Raw genomic sequence first — 16,109 nt, forward strand, 5'->3', positions numbered from 1 at the left:
ATGAAATGTGACTGACTGAGCGTGGGACCCAGGTCTCCACACTGCTCGGCTGCTTTCCCACGCATCGACGATGATCATGGAGCGAGCAAAGGCCTCGCCTTGAGCGAGCGCTTGAGGAGCTCGTCTTTTTGTGGAGTGCAGCCTGCCCCATTTCACTGTCTGAGCGCGTGAGAAAGGGGCTCGAGTGAACAAAGTCCTGGACGCCGCTGTACTCGCACGCACTGGCGTGCCGCCCGCCCCGCACGATGGAGACCAAGCTTCCTGCAGCGCTTTGACGCCATCCTTGCGGCTCGCAAAGACGGAGGGACAGCTCCTCGACTGCGTCTTGCCCTGAAGCTTCTTTTCTCTCCGCACTCCACGAAGACGACGACCTAGACCCGGAAAGCTCAGCGAGAGCTCGAGGGGAGCGGTCTGCTCTGCTGCGCACCACATCTTACCTTTCTCCCGCTCACATCCTCCTCCCTCTTCCTTCATCCGCACATCTATCCTCCTCTCCCCGACCATTCGCGCCCGCGATGGCCGCGTTGCAACCCGACTCGTACGAGCAAAATGGCAATGGCGTGGCCGCTGATCTCGGCGAGGGACCATCGGGCCCTTCGCATCGGTCCAAGAGCAAGGGCCTCTCACGGCTGCCATTCGTACGCAAAATTGTCACGAGACTCATTGACTCTGCGACTCTCGACCTGACCGTTCTCGACGTGAAGCAGCCGCTGTCTTCCGAAGGTCTTACGGCCTCTGTCCATCTCAGGGTCTCCGAGCTGAGCACTGGCCCTTTACCACTCAAAGCGAAGCTCAAGTTCAAGGGCGTCACCGAGCTCTGTTGGCCCTCCGATTCGCCACTGAGCAAGCTGTCTGCGGTCTCGTCGGCGAAGGCGCAATCAAGAGCGGGCGAGGTGATCGCGACGGCTTCTCTCGGAGACCTCAAAGTCACGCCCTGTGCACCAGCAGTCAGCGCAGGCGCCACAACCCTGAGCCTTGATAATAGCCCAGCTGCGGTGTCTCAGGTAGGCGCCTTCGCACGCGCCTTGATACAAGCGCCGGTGGACCAAATGTTTCCCATCATCCTCAGAGCCAATGGCGTCCAGATCAAGGCATACGGCTTCACCTTTTCTGGGCTGGAGATGGAAAAGGTCGTGCCTCTCGGTGGACTTGGCAACATGGGCGATGCCCTACGATACCCCGAATTTGGAGCACCTCTGCTCAAAACGCCGTCACAAGCGTCGTCCTACGAGCCGCGAGGTTTTCTGGCTCGTTACCGCTCAAGGAACTTCAAGGTGGACAGCAACGGAGAGACCCGGCGCCTGCCTGGCACTCTGATCGCCAGCAACCTCGACATCATCGGCGGCGATCCCGAGCAAGGCATTTTCATCACAGCTACTGTAAACCTCAACATACCCAAAGCCGTCAAGGGCCTGCCTCCCTTGAGTGTCCAGATCGGCGAGTTGCGCTTTGCTCTGTGCCTCCCGACAGGTGGTACTAGCAATCCCTACATTTCCGTCGGACATCTCTCGCTAGCGGACACACTGCTCAAAATTGGCTGCAACAATGAGGTCCAGGCAAAGGGAGTCATACGGATACCTACCAACTTGCAGCCAGATTCTCGTGAGGCCAAGGCATGTGCAGGCCTCTTCACTTCGCTCTTGCAGAATGAGCCCAGCACCATTGTAGCGATGGAGACCGAGTCAATACCCCTCTCTGACGCGCCGTGGATGGCAGAGGCTTTCCGAGGAGCCGCGATTTGGGCCACGCTCCCGCCTCTTGGCGACAAGGCTCGCCTTTTGGACGGTGCTCAGCTCAAAGCAGAGAATGAGCTGTCCATTCACGGCGGCAACTCGAATACGTCTCGCAGTCGCTCAGACTCCATTGGCTCCCACCAAGTCGAAAGCGCTCGCGACTCTACGTACATCCGCACAACGCTTCGCAATAGCTTTGGCGCGGCCATCCACGTACGGAAGCTCAGGGTCAGGGCATGCGAGGAAGATGGCGATCATACTAATGGAGCTGCAGAGCTTGGCCGGATCATCACGCCGGACAATTGGGAGGGCATCGTACTTCAACCGAACGATCACGTTCCAGTGACGCTGCCCTTTGACCTCAACGAGGACCCCGTCGTCTTGATCAGGCTGCTGAGGGCTTCGGCTCGCAAAGAGGGCGTCGAACTAGGCGAGGAATTCAACAGGGTGCTCGATCTTGCTGATCGTCGGGAGACGGTGCCCTCGGGAGGACCGCGCGACGCGCCAACAAAGGACTTTGCCCCTCTCCTCACGCAGGCGCTTTCCAACTTGAGCGTCAGCGCCGTGGTCAGCATCGAAGATGTATCCATTGGCGGCTACACAATTCCTTCCGGAATCGACTTTACACAACGGTCCCTCGCCATCACCATCACAGGGGCTACAGCGGCTTGGATCGTCCCTCGCGTGGGTGCGCCTTTGGTCAGCGAGCTCGTAGAAGCTGGCAACATACAAGTTGGCGCCATCGATGTGCACGATCTGACCGCTAACGGTATGGTAGCGACAGCCGCACTGAAGTTGTCCAATTTCGGGCCGATAGCAGCTGAGGTCAGCTTAGAATACGGTCTTGCTTTCGTCTGGACCCACGGGGAGCGTAAGGGCCATACAGCGGCACTATTCTACGTCAATGGGCCGCTTCAGATCCAGCCTGGCAAAACGTGCGAAGAGGTCAGAGAGGTGAACATCGTGCCCGCGCACGGACAATCATCCGTAGACGACTTTGCTGCCTTTGTCGGCGCTCTACTTGAAGAAGAGACGTCGACCTGGCTTCTCGAAGCACCCAGTATCAGAGTCTCTGCTGGAGGCTCCGACTTCCACCCACATCTGTCGAAGCAGATCACCCTGAGAGGCTTTGGCAACTTCCCGGATGTAGCGGCAGAGGACTTTGACATCCTCGGCGAGGAGCCTCTTTCGCCCTCGATGGCTGCCCAGACAGGTCTACGCACCGACGCTATGTCGTTGGGCTTCAAGGCTACGGTGACCTTGCCTAATATGAGCGACATCACCCTCTTCCTCGCCAAACTGAAAGCCGAGCTTCTCGTGGACGAGCTTGTGATCGGTCAGATCACAATGCGAGACGTGCTCCTCGCGCGTGGGCAGAGTACCACAGTCCGGGTCAAGGGCTTCATCTACGCCATTCCAGATATGGAGCGACTCGGCAGCTTGGCGTCCGATCTCTTGGCCAACAAGAGCGTTCAGCTCGCTGTCAGAGGGCAGAGTGCGGTGGTCGGTCGATTGCCAGCGCAAAAGGGTAGTATGGCAAGAAGTGCCTCGATGGGCAGCCATCGCGAAGCCCATCCATCCGTCGAGTGGCTTAATGCTGCGCTGAGGAATTTGCGTCTGGGGGTGACCATTCGACACGGACCTCACGACGTTGTGCAGAGAATCGAGCTCGAGACTCTCACTGCTGCCTTCCCCCGTCACGGTGAGCCGCAACTCGAGGTGGGAGCCATCTTGGTCAAGTACGAGGTCCCCTTCCCAATCGACGTCGCCATAGAGCACGTTCAAGCAGACGTAACCATCTTGCTCGACGGTACTGTGGTCGGTAAAGGCACGGCAGCTGAATCTCAAGTCCTCGAGTCACAAGAGAGGGCCGGATCGCGCCGACGCAAAGACTCACGATCGGACAGCGAAGTCGAGTTTGCGACTGGCATCTTGAAGCTGTCCCTGTCCAGCTTCGAAGTCCAGACGAGCAGCGATGCCTTCTCACGTATGATCAAACACGTCTTTGAGAGCGACGAGTCGGACCGCATCTCTCTGCTCGGCGTCGCTCATGTACGAGTCAGGACGGCGCTGGGCATCATGCCATGCCACGTCGACCTCGGTGCAGAGCACAAGCTGCGTATGAAAGGGATGCGGGCCCTGCGCACCTCGCCCACAGACTATACGGGCTTGCAAGTCGTCGATGGCACGCCGGAGAGGCTCAAGGTCACTTTCGATCTCTTCCTGAACAACCCGAGCAAGAACGTCATGTTCAAGCTGCCCGACACAGGCCTGAGCTTCGCTGCCTTTTACCGTGGCGCGTTTGTAGGACGAGCGTACGTTGGCGGAGACAGTGGGCCATTCAGCCTAACTTCGGGGCCCTGCGCCTTCAAGAATGTCGAGTTCTTTTACTACCCCAAAGAGACAGAAGAAAAGGCCGTTCGCCAGCTCCCCGCGAATTTCCTCTCGGGCAAGGTCACCAACCTTGAGATCCGCGGCGACGAGGAGTCGACAGAGGTCGAAGCTATGCGACCCGCCTTATCGTCGCTGCGTCTGTCTTTCGACCTCAAGCCCCTCGTCGATCGAATGCTCATTGCCAGCATCGAGATCACGCTGGGGGCCAAGGTGCTTACAGCCAACGCGGTGGAGTGCGTCTTTGCCATCTCAAACCCGCTCATGGTGCCGATCGACCTCACGTCGCTGTCCTTTATTGCGAGGTACAAGGGCAAGCCTTTTGGAAGCGCATCCATGAAGTGGTCAGAGGGGGCTGCCCTGCGCGTCTCTCCAGGCTCAGGGCCGAGCAATCCCGGTCAGGCAAGTGGGCAATGCCTCGTTACTCTAGGCCAAAGACTGGACCAGCTGGTGAGGGCATTCTTAGCTGAACGGGGTCAGATTTACCTGCAGGTCGACTTGACTGCCGGTGTGGAGATGGGAGGCTACAGGATACCACTGTTCGAGTATACCCAAGAGCGTCTGCCTTTACATATTCGCAACCTGTCTGGGGTAAGCAAGCTGCTTTGGGCCCTGCCCGGGTGAGCGTGCGGCGTCGATGGGAAAGGGTAAAGCATGCGGAAGAGCAAGGGGGAGCGTCAGGATCAGCCCAGCCAGCACACAATCTGTAGCTTTCTCTATCATCTCTTGCAATTTGGAATGACTGGCGCGAGCCTACGGCAACGGCGGTATGTTGCTCTGGTCTGATCCGACGATGCCGTCCTATGATGCCGTCTTGTGATGCCGTCCTACGGTGCCGTCTCTAGCCTACGGCGGCCATCGTTGACGTGTTTGCATCACCTCGGCGATCAGCGGACGATGCCGATGGCTACCACGTCTCCGCGCTTGACCTGTCGTACCGAGCTTGTCTGGTGTGTCTGAGCTACTGACCGCCCTTCTTCTTCGCTGTCGACCATTCTTAGTGGCGCATCTTGCTTCGGCATGTGCCTGGTTCAATCATCCGCCGCATCCATCGCCCTGGGCCCCACTGCTCCAGGGCTCTGTCTCCGCTGTCGCCCGCGCTTTGCTCTGCATGTTGATCGTTCTCTCACGTCCGTCCGTCCGTCTGCATCTGCATCTGTTGCCGCGATTTGACTGCGAGGCGAGGTCGATTTTCCGTCTGCGCAGCAAGTCCGACGACGAAGAGAGAGGGCACTACGATGGCCAGCTGCTTTGCTCATCGACGACCCAATTCGCAAAAGGCTCACTAAGCTCAGGGTCATTCGTTCCGTCGTGTTTGCCGCTGGACATAGACTGGCCGTAGGCTGGCTCCTCTTGCTGCCGTCGGATCTCAGTCGTCGAAGCGCAACCTGCCGACAGCTTCAGCTACGTTACGTTGCCGTAAGACGGGCCATATATCAAGCCGCCGCACCCCCGTCACGAGTCCCAAGGCCCTCTTTACACCCGATCCCAAATCAGCTTCCACCTCGGCCCTCAATTGACGCCGTCGCCTCCGCTGCTCAACTACTTTAGAAAAACCAGTGCAGCACTCTTCTTCCAGCCAGCGGCCCCTGTCTCCCAAGGTCTAACCGCTCTCGTCATCCACTCTCAACGCTCTCCTCTGCTCCGGTCTGCTCTGCTCTGATCCGCCATGTTCAACCCATCGACATTCACTCTGGCGACAGCGGCCGCTCTCGCCCTCCTCTCATCCAAGTCTTCAGCCCAGTACTCTGCCTCGTACGTCGCCTCCCCCTCCGGCCTGCCAGACAAGACTGAGGGACCGCAGACCGGTACAAACAAGTGCGGTACGGGGAGCAATGCCAACTCGCAGTGCCAAAACGCCTACATCAACTCTCTCACCGATTTTTGCCTCTTTGGCCCGCCTGTGCCGGGGAGCGTCAGTGATCACGAGGGGGACGCTGTCTCTTACTGCACCAAGTCTGGACGTGGCACGCGATTGATCCCTGAGGGAACAATTACCGGTGCGAGCTTTGTGTATGCGCCCCACTACGTTCAGGTGACGGGCCATGGTGATTTCACCAAGATCAATGTCACGCCTGGTGACGCTGGAGGAGAGCTTGACCCGCACGGAGCAGACGGCACTGGCAACCCTAAGGTGAGTGCGCGGCTCGTCGACGTCTATAGTAGCCCGCAAGCTGACCATCTCCACCGTCGTCTCTCTCACGCGCAGGGCGGTCTCCTCTTCCACTGCTCCAACGGCAAATGCAACCAGCTTCACGAATGGATGGAGTTCCTCTCCGACTCGGAATTCTGCATCCGCGGTTGCTACGACGGTGATCGTGCCACGTCTCTCTGCCGCCACACGTACGATGTGCTGGGCTGTGGCTTCAATATGCCCGCCAACTATCCCACCGGTTACTTTGAGACGTGCGACTCGAATGACGCTGAGGATATCGCCTTCTACGACGGGTCTTACTTTGCTCAGGACATGACCAAGACGGGCGCGCAGGTTCCGGCTCCTCATGCCCCGCCACAGTCGAGCATGTGCTCGCAGACTCCGGGCAACCAGCTTTATGGTGATTTGGGAGCCAACCCCTTCGGCGGATCGGCAGGAAACACCAACACGGCGTCATCGAGCAGCAACCAGCCGTCTAGCTCTTCGTCGTCCTCGTCCAGCTCGAGCACTTCGCCCACGACTTCCTCGTCCACCACGTCCACCAGTACCTCGTCGTCGACTTCCTCGATGACGACCGCTCGCCCTTCGTCCAGCGACGGCGGCAACCGCGTAGCTGCAAACACGCCCACGACGACGCAGGCAAACGGCCCACACTCCTTCGTTTCGTCCGCCACGGCTGCTCACGTCGGCCTCGCTGCCTGCGTGGGGCTCGCCGGTCTCATGGGCGGTGTGTTGTTCCTGTAAATGCCGTCGTAGCCTTGCGCGCCGATCATCCTAGCTTCTCAGCGGTCTCTTCGGAGGGTCTCTCGCCTCGAACGGTCATCTTTGTATCACAGACACTACCTCGTATTTATATGCGTTCCGTTACCGCATCGTCTCTCGCCTGCACCCTTTCGCCTCGCTGCCCTGCCTCTTGCCGTCTGCTCGGAGTGGTCAGGCGCCGCCTGCCGTGAGCTCCAGCTAGACTTGTCGGTGCGCAAGACGACTCCATCCATTGCGCCGCGGCGTCCGTGAGCCAGCGGAAGATGTCGCGGAATGAATCGTGTTGTCAATCGAAGACCAGAGTAGACTGGCCAGCCACAGCTCGTTGCTCCACGTAGGGATCTCATGGCGCGATTGACCCGCCGGCGACACGTCGCTAGCAGCGATCGAAAATGGCGAGCATTGTAGCGCCGAGTCTTGACCTCAAAGGGGAGTTTTGCAGGCGCTTCTGCGGCTATTCGCTGCGTTGTCGCGCTTTCTGAAGTGGTGAGCGTGTGTCTCCTCAGATGCCCCGGCCTCGCAATCGCAGAAAGTAGTAGGCCAAACCAGTCAGTACGCCTCCGACATCTGAAACGGGGTCAGCGTGCAAAAGCAGGGGTTAGCCATCATCATCAGCCATCACAGGACGCCACTCCTGCCTCCGAGGCCGCTCGCACTCACGTCCAGCGTTGTCCGTCTTTCCTCCTCCCTCATAAACAGCCTGGTAGAAGTCCCAAGCAAAGATACCCGTCATGGCCAGCCAGGCGGGCACGGGCATGACAAAGAAGAGATAGAGGTCCATCCTTGGCCTCAAGCAGGCAAAGGTAGTCAGAATAGAATAGACGGCCCCGCTTGCACCGTGAGACATGTGGGGTCCCTTGCTCTGGCGGGCTTCGTGCCAGAGGATGGATGTGAGCGAAGTAGAAAGTCCGGCACCAAAATAGAGACAGAGGAGAGCTGGTGGGCCTATGAGCTGTGCGACTATCGGAGCCATTGCTGTGAGGGTGAACATGTTGAGGAAGAAGTGGCTGCGGCAGTGCGTGGCGACGAGAGGTCAGCATACATTTGCAGCGGTCCACTACTTCGGCCGCCCTTGACCATACTTACTCGAGGTGGCTCTGACTGAAGGCGCAAGTGATCAACGTCCACCACCTCCCGCCATCCAAGTTAGGCCGCCCAGCAAGGAAGTTGCGTTCCATCCAGAGGTACGGACGCGGATCCTTGTAGTCTGTCCAGGAATAGGTCGCGTACTGCCATGCGAGAAAGACGGCAATGTTGATGAGGATGAGGCCACCTACGACCAAAGAGGTCTGGTATCTGTTCGAGAAGGCAAGGAAGCTACCACCGTTGCCGTTGCCGCCAGAGGACCGTGGTGGGCGCGGGGAAGGGCTGCTGCTGGTGGGTCGTGGAGGGATATGCGATTGGGAAGACGAAGGCAAAGGAACGCGCCTGGATGATGAAGGCTTCTGTGGCGCAGGTGACCTGCTTATCCTCGACGCGAGACTGAAGCGCTGCAGGGCTTCGAGAATGGGCGAGGATGAGGCAGCATGAAGAGGTTGACCGCTGCTGAATTGCCAGGAATGGCTCGGTCTGAAGAAGCTGGGCTTAGCCGCACTGGATGGCGCTGCAAGGCAGCTCAGCCCGTTGAGCGGGAGGAAGAGACCTCTGCTCGACAACAGCCCTCGTGACATGCCTTTTGAATGGTCAAGATGAAAGATATCATGCTTTCATGGCGGGGAGTGTCGTGTAATGCTCCCTTTGTCCCCGTCCGTCATGCAGGCGGCCAGCATCGAGTGGCAGCGGAACGGGAGCGGAGACCAACACTCGAGAGGTGAGTGAGCGAGCCCTCAGCCACGCGGGGTCGAGTCGAGAGCGCATCGAGCGACGCTTTGACCTCCTCCTTTCCTTCCCCGTCCTCGCCTTCAGCTCCGCCTTGACGACGTACCTTACGTCTGACAAAGTCGCCGTCGCCGTCGTCGCCATCGCTCGCTCGCCATCGCAGGCATGGCGTCGTGGCTTACACCCCTTCTCACTTCGTCCCTCGACGTCGATGTGCGCCTACTAGACGGCAACGTCTCGACGGACGAGACGCGCAAGCAGGTCGAGGTCAAAATCGAAAAGGACCGAAAGGAGATTTGCCCCGTCTACTTTGATGGCGAGACTGTGCAAGGAGAAGTGGTCATCAGGAGCAGAGATGGCAAGAAGTGGGCACATGATGGGATCAGAATTGAGTTGGTCGGGGGGATAGGTGGGTAGGCTGCAGCGGCATTTAGCTTGATAATGCATTGCTACGGACCTGCTTCTTCTGACACGACCTTTCACTCGCAGAGCTCTTCTACGACAGAAATCAGCACCACCCCTTCCAATCCCTCTCACGGTCTCTTGCACCCCCAACCCCCTCAAATGCGCCCTCCGTCGTTCTACCCTTCTCCTTTCCCAACGTAGAGAAACCCTACGAATCCTACCATGGCATCAATGTACGGCTACGCTACTTTCTACGCATCACCATGAACAGGAGAATGGCCAGCGGTGGGGATCTGATCAAGGAGAAGGAGATCTTTGTACAGAGTTACAGGATTGCGCCGGAGGTAAACAATGCCTTGAAGATGGAGGTGGGCATTGAGGATTGTCTGCATATCGAGTTTGAGTACAACAAGAGCAAGTAAGTGAGGCGAGGGCGACGATCACACTGAAATTCATGCTAATCGCCTTGGCCGTCTTACCCCCAGGTATCACCTCAAGGACGTCATCGTAGGCAAGATCTACTTCCTCCTCGTACGAATCAAGATCAAGCATATGGAGCTCAGCATCATTCGAAGGGAGACGACGGGTACTCGTGCGTATGCAATGCAAAGTGCAAGTCCTCGCCTCGCGCCCTCACCTGAATGCTCCCCTCATCATTCCTCCCCCGCCCGCAGCGCCGAATCAGTACAACGAGTCAGAAACGATTACCAAATTCGAGATCATGGATGGAGCGCCCGTACGAGGAGAGACGATTCCCATTCGACTCTTCTTGGGCGGCTTCGACTTGACGCCGACGTTCAGGGATGTGGCCAAGAGGTTCTCGACGAGGTACTAGTGAGTAAGGAAAGCGCAAGTGCTGGTGGGGAATGGCTATGCTCACAAGTGCGCCTTCGCCCTCGCACCCACGCACAGCCTCAACCTGGTACTGGTAGACGACGAGAACAGGCGGTACTTCAAGCAGCAAGAGGCAGTCCTTTAGTGAGCAGCTCAGCTGGCGGCAGAGATACGAAGATCTCCGAGCAAGACGCTGACCTTGTCTTTTCCCCTCGCGCGCCTCTTGCAGCCGCATACCCGACAATTGATGTCTGTCTCATCTGTCTCTCCTTCTATGTATCGTTGCCTCTGTAGTGCGCCAAACCGCATCGTCTTCACCCGGGTCTGAAAGAAGGCTGATATGAGCTTGCTTGCCCGCCGTGGCAGTGCGGCAGGTGGGCTTCGTGCGGCGCCGCCGTCGTCGTCGTCGTCGCTCCTCTCCACGCTGTCGATGCGTCCGTTGCGGTGCAGGGCTGGGCGGTGGAGGCATATTCGACCCCTACTCTGGACTTCGCCGCTCTTCGTGCTGTCATTGTTTCTTACTTCTCGTCCACACCAATTAATTCCCAACCAATCATGTCGACCACCGTCACCGTTACCAACATCTCTGCCAACACGGCAAAGAAGTCCATCGAGGGTGAGTTGACGAGCGGCCCATCACTACTACCGCGCTTCACTCTCGTCCACCTGCTAATGCCTCTGACTCTGCCCGCTACCCTTCATCGCCCGCAGACTTCTTCAGCTTCTGCGGCTCTGTCAACAGCATCGACGTCTCACCCGATGGCGACAAGCAAAAAGCAACCATTACCTTCGCCAAGGAGTCCGCGGCCAGCACTGCCGCCATGCTGCACGGCGGGTCTCTTGACGGCTCTCCCCTCACCGTTCACGCCCCCGGCGCAGCATCCGCTACTGCTCCCTCGGCCACTGCAGCAGGGACGGCCGCTCCTGGGTCCACTACTCCCACCAATTCGATGGGACAGGAAGACAAGCCCCGCACCGCCATTGTGGCCGAGATCCTCGCTCATGGATACCACGTCTCCGACGAGGTGACCTCACGCGCAATCGCACTCGACAACCAGCATGGTCTGTCTGAGCGCTTCAAGTCTTACCTCTCCACACTGGACCGTCAATTGGGCGAGCGAGTGGTCAAGGGCTCGTCCAAGGAGCCCACTACAACCAAGACTGAAGGTACGCCCTCTGGCCCAGCTGCTGCCAGCTCCGCAGCAGAGAAGGACGCGACTGCCACGCCTCTGCCTGGCACTACCGCTGGGCAAGAGGACAAGTTCACCACCACTGTCCCCGCACCAGACTCTGCAGGGGAAGCAGCTGCCACAGCGGGCACGGCTCAGCAGCCCTCGCTCATCCGCCACGTCCAAGCCCAAGTGCAGAGCCAGCTTGACCGCCCCGAGGTCAAGAGTCGCACCGACTTTGTCTGGGCGAAGATGACCGACTACTACAACTCTTTGATGAACCAGCCGCGTATCCATGATCTGTACACCAAGACAACGAAGAGCGTCAGTGATGTGCACGAGGAGGCAAAGAGGATCGCGGACGAGAGGAAGAGAGGGGGAGCGTCCGGAGCTGCTGGGACCAATGCGCCTGTCACGACGGCTGCCAAGTGAGCAAAAACGATACCACAGGGAGGTGCGGGAGCGTGGAAGGGGAAGAGAATGATGAGTAGCGGGGAGAATCAAGTTGAACGTCAAAATTGCTCCTTCTGTGGCGATAAAGCAATCTAAGCATCATCACCATCATCATCTGAATGGGAGTGCAAGTCTGTGATGTGGATTGCAGCACAAGCAGCGGATAGTGCCCACCCCTTTTGTTTGATGTTGTCATCTCATCTACTCGGCGCTCACGAATGGGCTGTCAATGCGAAAGGGTAGCCGGTCAGCTCAACTTGCTCGTCGTTTCCCCCCCGCGATCGGCCTGACCGCGCATCTACTCACTTGGCAATCTGCTCAAACCCATCCGCCGGACTGATAATAGTCAACGCCGTGCCCCTCAGTACTGCCAGACCCAATTGACGCGTCTTCCTCTCTCCTCCAGCTGTTGATGAGTCCTCGTCGACTGGAGCGAGGTACTCAGTCACGTCGTCCATCACTAGGTTCATGAGCTGGTCGTAGCCTTTCAGAATGCCTTGAACTGGTGCGTCGAGGAGGTTGTGGAGCAGTATTCAGCTTCTGTCTTACCGCTTCTAGAGGAGCGCATTCTGCCTTCTACGACGCAGCATCGTTTCATCATCCACCCCGCGTCGGCGACCAACTCACCCTCTCTCCCTCCTTGGAACTTGACCCTGATCCTCTTGTCAACGAATTTGGCGAGGTCAAGGATGACTTCCTTCTTCCTCTCCTCGCGCTGCGGTTGCCCTCCCTCTGACTTCTGTTGCTTGGAAGATCCTTGCCCTCCACCATTGCCTGAGCTTGGTCTGGCTCCTCCTCGCCCTCCTCCTCTGTTTGAAGCGCCACCACCACGCGGTCCTCCACGTGGGGCTGCACCACCTCTGCCTCCTCTGTCTGCCATTACGATAGCAGGACGGTCAAGGTCGGTAGCGTTGGTGAAGCTGTCGACGTGATAACGAGCGGTCGACGAAGTTGCGGTGTTCGATAATAGTGATCGTCCCGTCCGTGCCGTCAAGCTGTGCTGTGGTCGAGGCTCAATCGAGGCTCAACCTCGGCATGGCGGAAAGGCCACCCACTCAAGCTCAGCTCACAAAGCGACGACAACTCGTGGCCTCGGACTCGACTGGCGACTCGAACAGGCCCCGTGGGACTCGCCCTTTCGGCGTCGGCTCCGGGTCATTAGCGCCTCTCAGACAGCCCCCTCAGCCCGTCTTTCTCGCCCGCCAAGCCACCCTCACGCAGTGCAGATGGGCAGAGCGCCGTGCCGTGCGAGGACTGCGAGCAAGCAAGCATGGCAAGTAGGCTCAAAGCAGGCTAAGCAGGCTAGCAGCAGTAGTACCACATCGGGCGCCGCGAGATTGCTCACTCTGCTTAGCCTGCCTAGCCGCCAGCCGCCCAGCCGCCTGCCGCCTGCGTAGTGAGATTGGGACCAGAGTGGGGTTGGTTGGTTCAGGGCAGCGGCAACGTCGACACGCAGGCTGCGAGCGAGGGAAAGGGACACGGACGGCAGCCGGGCAGCCGGGCAAAGGAGAGAGAGAGCAAGAGACAGAGGAGCTCGACGGGGACGGCGACAAAGAGCGAGGCGGCCAGGACGGGGAGAGCGCCTTCTTTTTGTGACTCTCATCTCGACCCCACACAAATCTGACGTTTCTCGCCTTTCTCGTCATTACTATCATCCCAATCGCAACTCTCCCCGCCCTTCTCGATCGCACATGGTCATGGAGACGAGGCCACCAATGTCCAATGGCGCCTTGACTGAGCTGCGCAAGACGTGCGACGAGTGCCAGTCGATCAAGGTGCGATGTGACCCTATGCCAGAGGGATCTACGTCGTCGACCTCTTCATCCCTCGACGGGCCCAATGCACCGCCTACCTGCAGACGATGCCACCGTCTGGGATTGCATTGCGTCTATTCGCCCAAAATCAAGGTCATCAAGAGGAAGAGGAGGAAGGCAAGCATGGGTGAGCGATCTCTGCCATCGCCACCTCAGCCTGCCAATGCCAACAGCGCGAACGCCAACGTCAACGTCAACAATTCGTCATCATCGTCATCATCAATGGCCTTCCTCACTCATCACCAGCCATTCGCAGGCGCCGCACCAACCATGGCTGTGCCCTCTCACGGCAGCCCACCAGCACCACAAGCGCTACTCGGCGACAGCAGCCTCGCTCCTCCTCCCCCTCCCCAATACCCTCAGAGGCAGCAGCAGCAGCAGCAGCAGCACCACGGTCAACAGCAGCAGCGTGCGGCAAACGGCGTCAACAACGAAGAGTGGACAGACTTCTTCCGCTGGCCAGATCCACCTGCCACACCAGACTTTGGTGCTGCACCTTGGGAAGATTGGTTCCGTAGCTTGGGCCCTACCTCGACGACAAATACGCCAGGCATGGACCAGAACCACAGCGCGTCGCACAACGGGGCAGGACTCAGCAGCTTCAATGTCGGTGCTGGCATCAACCTCGGCGGCCTCGGAGGCGACCCTACTGCTTTTATGGGATGCCACCCAGCGCTCCACGCGACACCTCGTACGCTAGAAGCTACAACGGGCATGTCGAACCAGACGACAATGCAAAGCAGCCCACCGCCTCCTGCTGAGTCGACGATGCCCAAACTCACCCGCATAAACTCCACCATGTCCTTCGACGGCAGGGACGATGGACGACAATCGCACCAGTCGCGTGGAGGTCCCACGCCCCAAGCCCCTTCCCCTTCAATGAGGGCAAACTTGGCGGCATCCCCCATCAACGCATCATCGACCGCGCCCGCAAAACCCACGTCGAAAGCTGCAGCTGCAGCTCCTCACTCGTGCGGATCAACATCAGCAGCCTCCCTCGCCGATTTCCGTCCCAGCAACCTCGAGATCCGCCTATCAGCCATCTCTGCTGGCCTGTCTACCGCGCTTGATGACTGCGACATCGACCGCATCTTGGGCAGTGGTCTCACCAGGCGGCAAGCTCGTCGACGTAGGGTCGAGGCAGAGCGCAAGCTGCTCATGCTCCTCGTCGAGGCAGATGACGTGTGGCGCGAGATCAACAGGCTCGGGGCTGCGCGCATGAAGGAGGTTGAAGCACTCATCGCTTCGGACCCTCGACCAGAAGCATCGTCGTCGTCCACCGAAGGAGAGGCGAATGGTGCCAGCAGCAGCAGCAGCAGCGCCAGCAATGCCGATCGTCCTGTGGCATTGGGCTGCGGCCACAATCATGAGCGAGTCGGAGGCGGCACGATTCCGACAGCGACAGTCACGATCAAGGAGCGCATGTACGCCCTCGGCAAGGGGTCTCTTGTTGAGCCCATCCGCGTCACCACGTCCATGCTAGCCCTCTCGCTCTCCTACCAAGTCTGCGACGCCCTCCGCCTAATCTCACGATTGCTGGACCAGGCGGGCGAGTACCAGGGGAACTACCATGATGAGGCAGACGGGTCGGGAGATGCGGATGCGGACGACGGGGAAGAGGAGGGAGCTGAGAATGATGAGGCTGGAACAGAAGACAACCGTTCTCCGGGTGATGCGGCGAGCGTAGCTACGGCCGAGGACCCGGCAGTCGAAGCTGCTCGTCGCCTAGCCAACATCATCTCTCCCGTTTTGATAGCAGGCCGCGCCCTCCCACCCTCACTGCATCGGCCTCTCGTCGCCAGCTTGTGGACGCATCATGGCGAGTCGCTGCTGGCAAGCCTAGTGTCGACCATCTCCCATAGTCAGGACTGGCATCACTTGGGCGAGGGTCAAGGCAAAGGGCCGCACAGCTTCTGCGCTATGCAGACTCAGGGCGCCAGGGTGGTGAGCAGCCTCGAGGCCTTGATTCAGACGAGGAGGGGCGAGGATTGCTGCGCTGCTTTAAAGAGGAAGAGGGCCGAGGAGTAGAGAGATGAGGAATGGAGAAGGCAGAAGGAGCGGGCGAGCGAGGAAGGGCTGGGCGTAGAGGTGGGTCTCCAATGCTACGATCTTTTACAGCCCCGCGCACTCGCACGCGTACGCATACACGCACACTCACAACACCCGCAACATGCAATTGACACCGAATATCGCACCATTCTCGTCGGCAATCGCGTCCTCGTACTTATCTTGAGCAGCTGCGAGATCGTCGCCCGTCACCTTGGAGCCCAAAAGTCAATAGCGTCGCCCCCAGCGCTGCCCATGCTTCTGGTCATGCTGGAGCGCAGAAAAAAAAGCTTAGAAATGTGCAGCCGTCATTTCCACCTCCCCGCTTGCATTACACGCGGTGTGGCCCTGACCCCTCTGTCCGGACCAAGATGCGTCATCGTCGATCTCTCTGCTCTGCTTAACGCCGCTGTGCCGCCGTGCCGCCCGCCCGCCGGCAATCAAATGCCTAGGGCAGCCGAGCGCTCAGACAATGAATGGACGCCGCCGCTGCAAAGCCTCTCCGCCGGGGTCCTGCAAAGAAGTCGAG

General features: G+C 58.9%; 6 protein-coding genes across 6 annotated transcripts; 4 read left to right on the forward strand and 2 right to left on the reverse strand.

Annotated features, from left to right (window-relative positions):
* Nucleotides 1-358: 358 nt before the first annotated feature.
* BDZ90DRAFT_273522 (hypothetical protein) lies at nucleotides 359-7,307 on the forward strand. Its single transcript, XM_025508805.1, has 6 exons — nucleotides 359-4,715; nucleotides 4,970-5,074; nucleotides 5,467-5,543; nucleotides 5,622-5,725; nucleotides 5,828-6,258; nucleotides 6,334-7,307. The coding sequence occupies exons 1-6, from the start codon at nucleotides 516-518 to the stop codon at nucleotides 7,021-7,023; spliced, it is 5,607 nt and encodes a 1,868-aa protein (XP_025364198.1). The 5' UTR covers nucleotides 359-515; the 3' UTR covers nucleotides 7,024-7,307.
* Nucleotides 7,308-7,543: 236 nt separating this feature from the next.
* On the reverse strand, nucleotides 7,544-8,711 carry BDZ90DRAFT_258499 (rhomboid-domain-containing protein; the record flags this gene model as incomplete). The annotated part of the gene is made up of 3 exons (XM_025508078.1): nucleotides 7,544-7,608; nucleotides 7,702-8,048; nucleotides 8,128-8,711. The coding sequence occupies 3 exons, from the start codon at nucleotides 8,709-8,711 to the stop codon at nucleotides 7,544-7,546; spliced, it is 996 nt and encodes a 331-aa protein (XP_025364199.1).
* Nucleotides 8,712-8,913: 202 nt separating this feature from the next.
* BDZ90DRAFT_230449 (vacuolar protein sorting-associated protein 26) lies at nucleotides 8,914-10,421 on the forward strand. The gene is made up of 6 exons (XM_025505473.1): nucleotides 8,914-9,268; nucleotides 9,349-9,682; nucleotides 9,750-9,856; nucleotides 9,939-10,098; nucleotides 10,177-10,242; nucleotides 10,328-10,421. The coding sequence occupies exons 1-6, from the start codon at nucleotides 9,025-9,027 to the stop codon at nucleotides 10,344-10,346; spliced, it is 930 nt and encodes a 309-aa protein (XP_025364200.1). The 5' UTR covers nucleotides 8,914-9,024; the 3' UTR covers nucleotides 10,347-10,421.
* Nucleotides 10,328-12,175, forward strand: BDZ90DRAFT_230452 (hypothetical protein). The gene is made up of 3 exons (XM_025505474.1): nucleotides 10,328-10,713; nucleotides 10,809-11,943; nucleotides 12,027-12,175. Exons 1-2 carry the CDS (start codon nucleotides 10,654-10,656, stop codon nucleotides 11,697-11,699), a joined length of 951 nt encoding a protein of 316 aa, XP_025364201.1. The 5' UTR covers nucleotides 10,328-10,653; the 3' UTR covers nucleotides 11,700-11,943; nucleotides 12,027-12,175.
* Nucleotides 12,029-12,441, reverse strand: BDZ90DRAFT_206018 (U6 snRNA-associated Sm-like protein LSm7; the record flags this gene model as incomplete). The annotated part of the gene is made up of 2 exons (XM_025503954.1): nucleotides 12,029-12,222; nucleotides 12,348-12,441. Coding segments are annotated over 2 exons (288 nt in total), but the record flags the coding sequence as incomplete, so codon positions are not given.
* Nucleotides 12,442-12,929: 488 nt separating this feature from the next.
* Nucleotides 12,930-15,898, forward strand: BDZ90DRAFT_230453 (hypothetical protein). The gene has a single exon (XM_025505475.1). The coding sequence runs from the start codon at nucleotides 13,412-13,414 to the stop codon at nucleotides 15,560-15,562; it is 2,151 nt and encodes a 716-aa protein (XP_025364203.1). The 5' UTR covers nucleotides 12,930-13,411; the 3' UTR covers nucleotides 15,563-15,898.
* Nucleotides 15,899-16,109: the final 211 nt, after the last annotated feature.

This window comes from Jaminaea rosea (genome assembly GCF_003144245.1).
Source record: "Jaminaea rosea strain MCA 5214 unplaced genomic scaffold BDZ90scaffold_2, whole genome shotgun sequence".
NCBI lineage: Eukaryota > Fungi > Basidiomycota > Exobasidiomycetes > Microstromatales > Jaminaea > Jaminaea rosea.

Bases quoted from the DNA above. Each gene is read 5' to 3' on its own strand.
- BDZ90DRAFT_273522 (XM_025508805.1), top strand. From the start codon at position 516: ATGGCCGCGTTGCAACCCGACTCGTACGAGCAAAATGGCAATGGCGTG. The intron at 4,716-4,969 runs GTAAGCAAGCTG...TGCCGTCTCTAG, and splicing joins ATATTCGCAACCTGTCTGGG to CCTACGGCGGCCATCGTTGA. The intron at 5,544-5,621 runs GTAAGACGGGCC...ATCCCAAATCAG, and splicing joins TTCAGCTACGTTACGTTGCC to CTTCCACCTCGGCCCTCAAT.
- BDZ90DRAFT_230449 (XM_025505473.1), top strand. From the start codon at position 9,025: ATGGCGTCGTGGCTTACACCCCTTCTCACTTCGTCCCTCGACGTCGAT. The intron at 9,857-9,938 runs GTGCGTATGCAA...CCCCGCCCGCAG, and splicing joins AAGGGAGACGACGGGTACTC to CGCCGAATCAGTACAACGAG. The intron at 10,099-10,176 runs GTGAGTAAGGAA...ACCCACGCACAG, and splicing joins AGGTTCTCGACGAGGTACTA to CCTCAACCTGGTACTGGTAG.
- BDZ90DRAFT_230452 (XM_025505474.1), top strand. From the start codon at position 10,654: ATGTCGACCACCGTCACCGTTACCAACATCTCTGCCAACACGGCAAAG. The intron at 10,714-10,808 runs GGTGAGTTGACG...TCATCGCCCGCA, and splicing joins CGGCAAAGAAGTCCATCGAG to GACTTCTTCAGCTTCTGCGG.
- BDZ90DRAFT_230453 (XM_025505475.1), top strand. From the start codon at position 13,412: ATGGTCATGGAGACGAGGCCACCAATGTCCAATGGCGCCTTGACTGAG.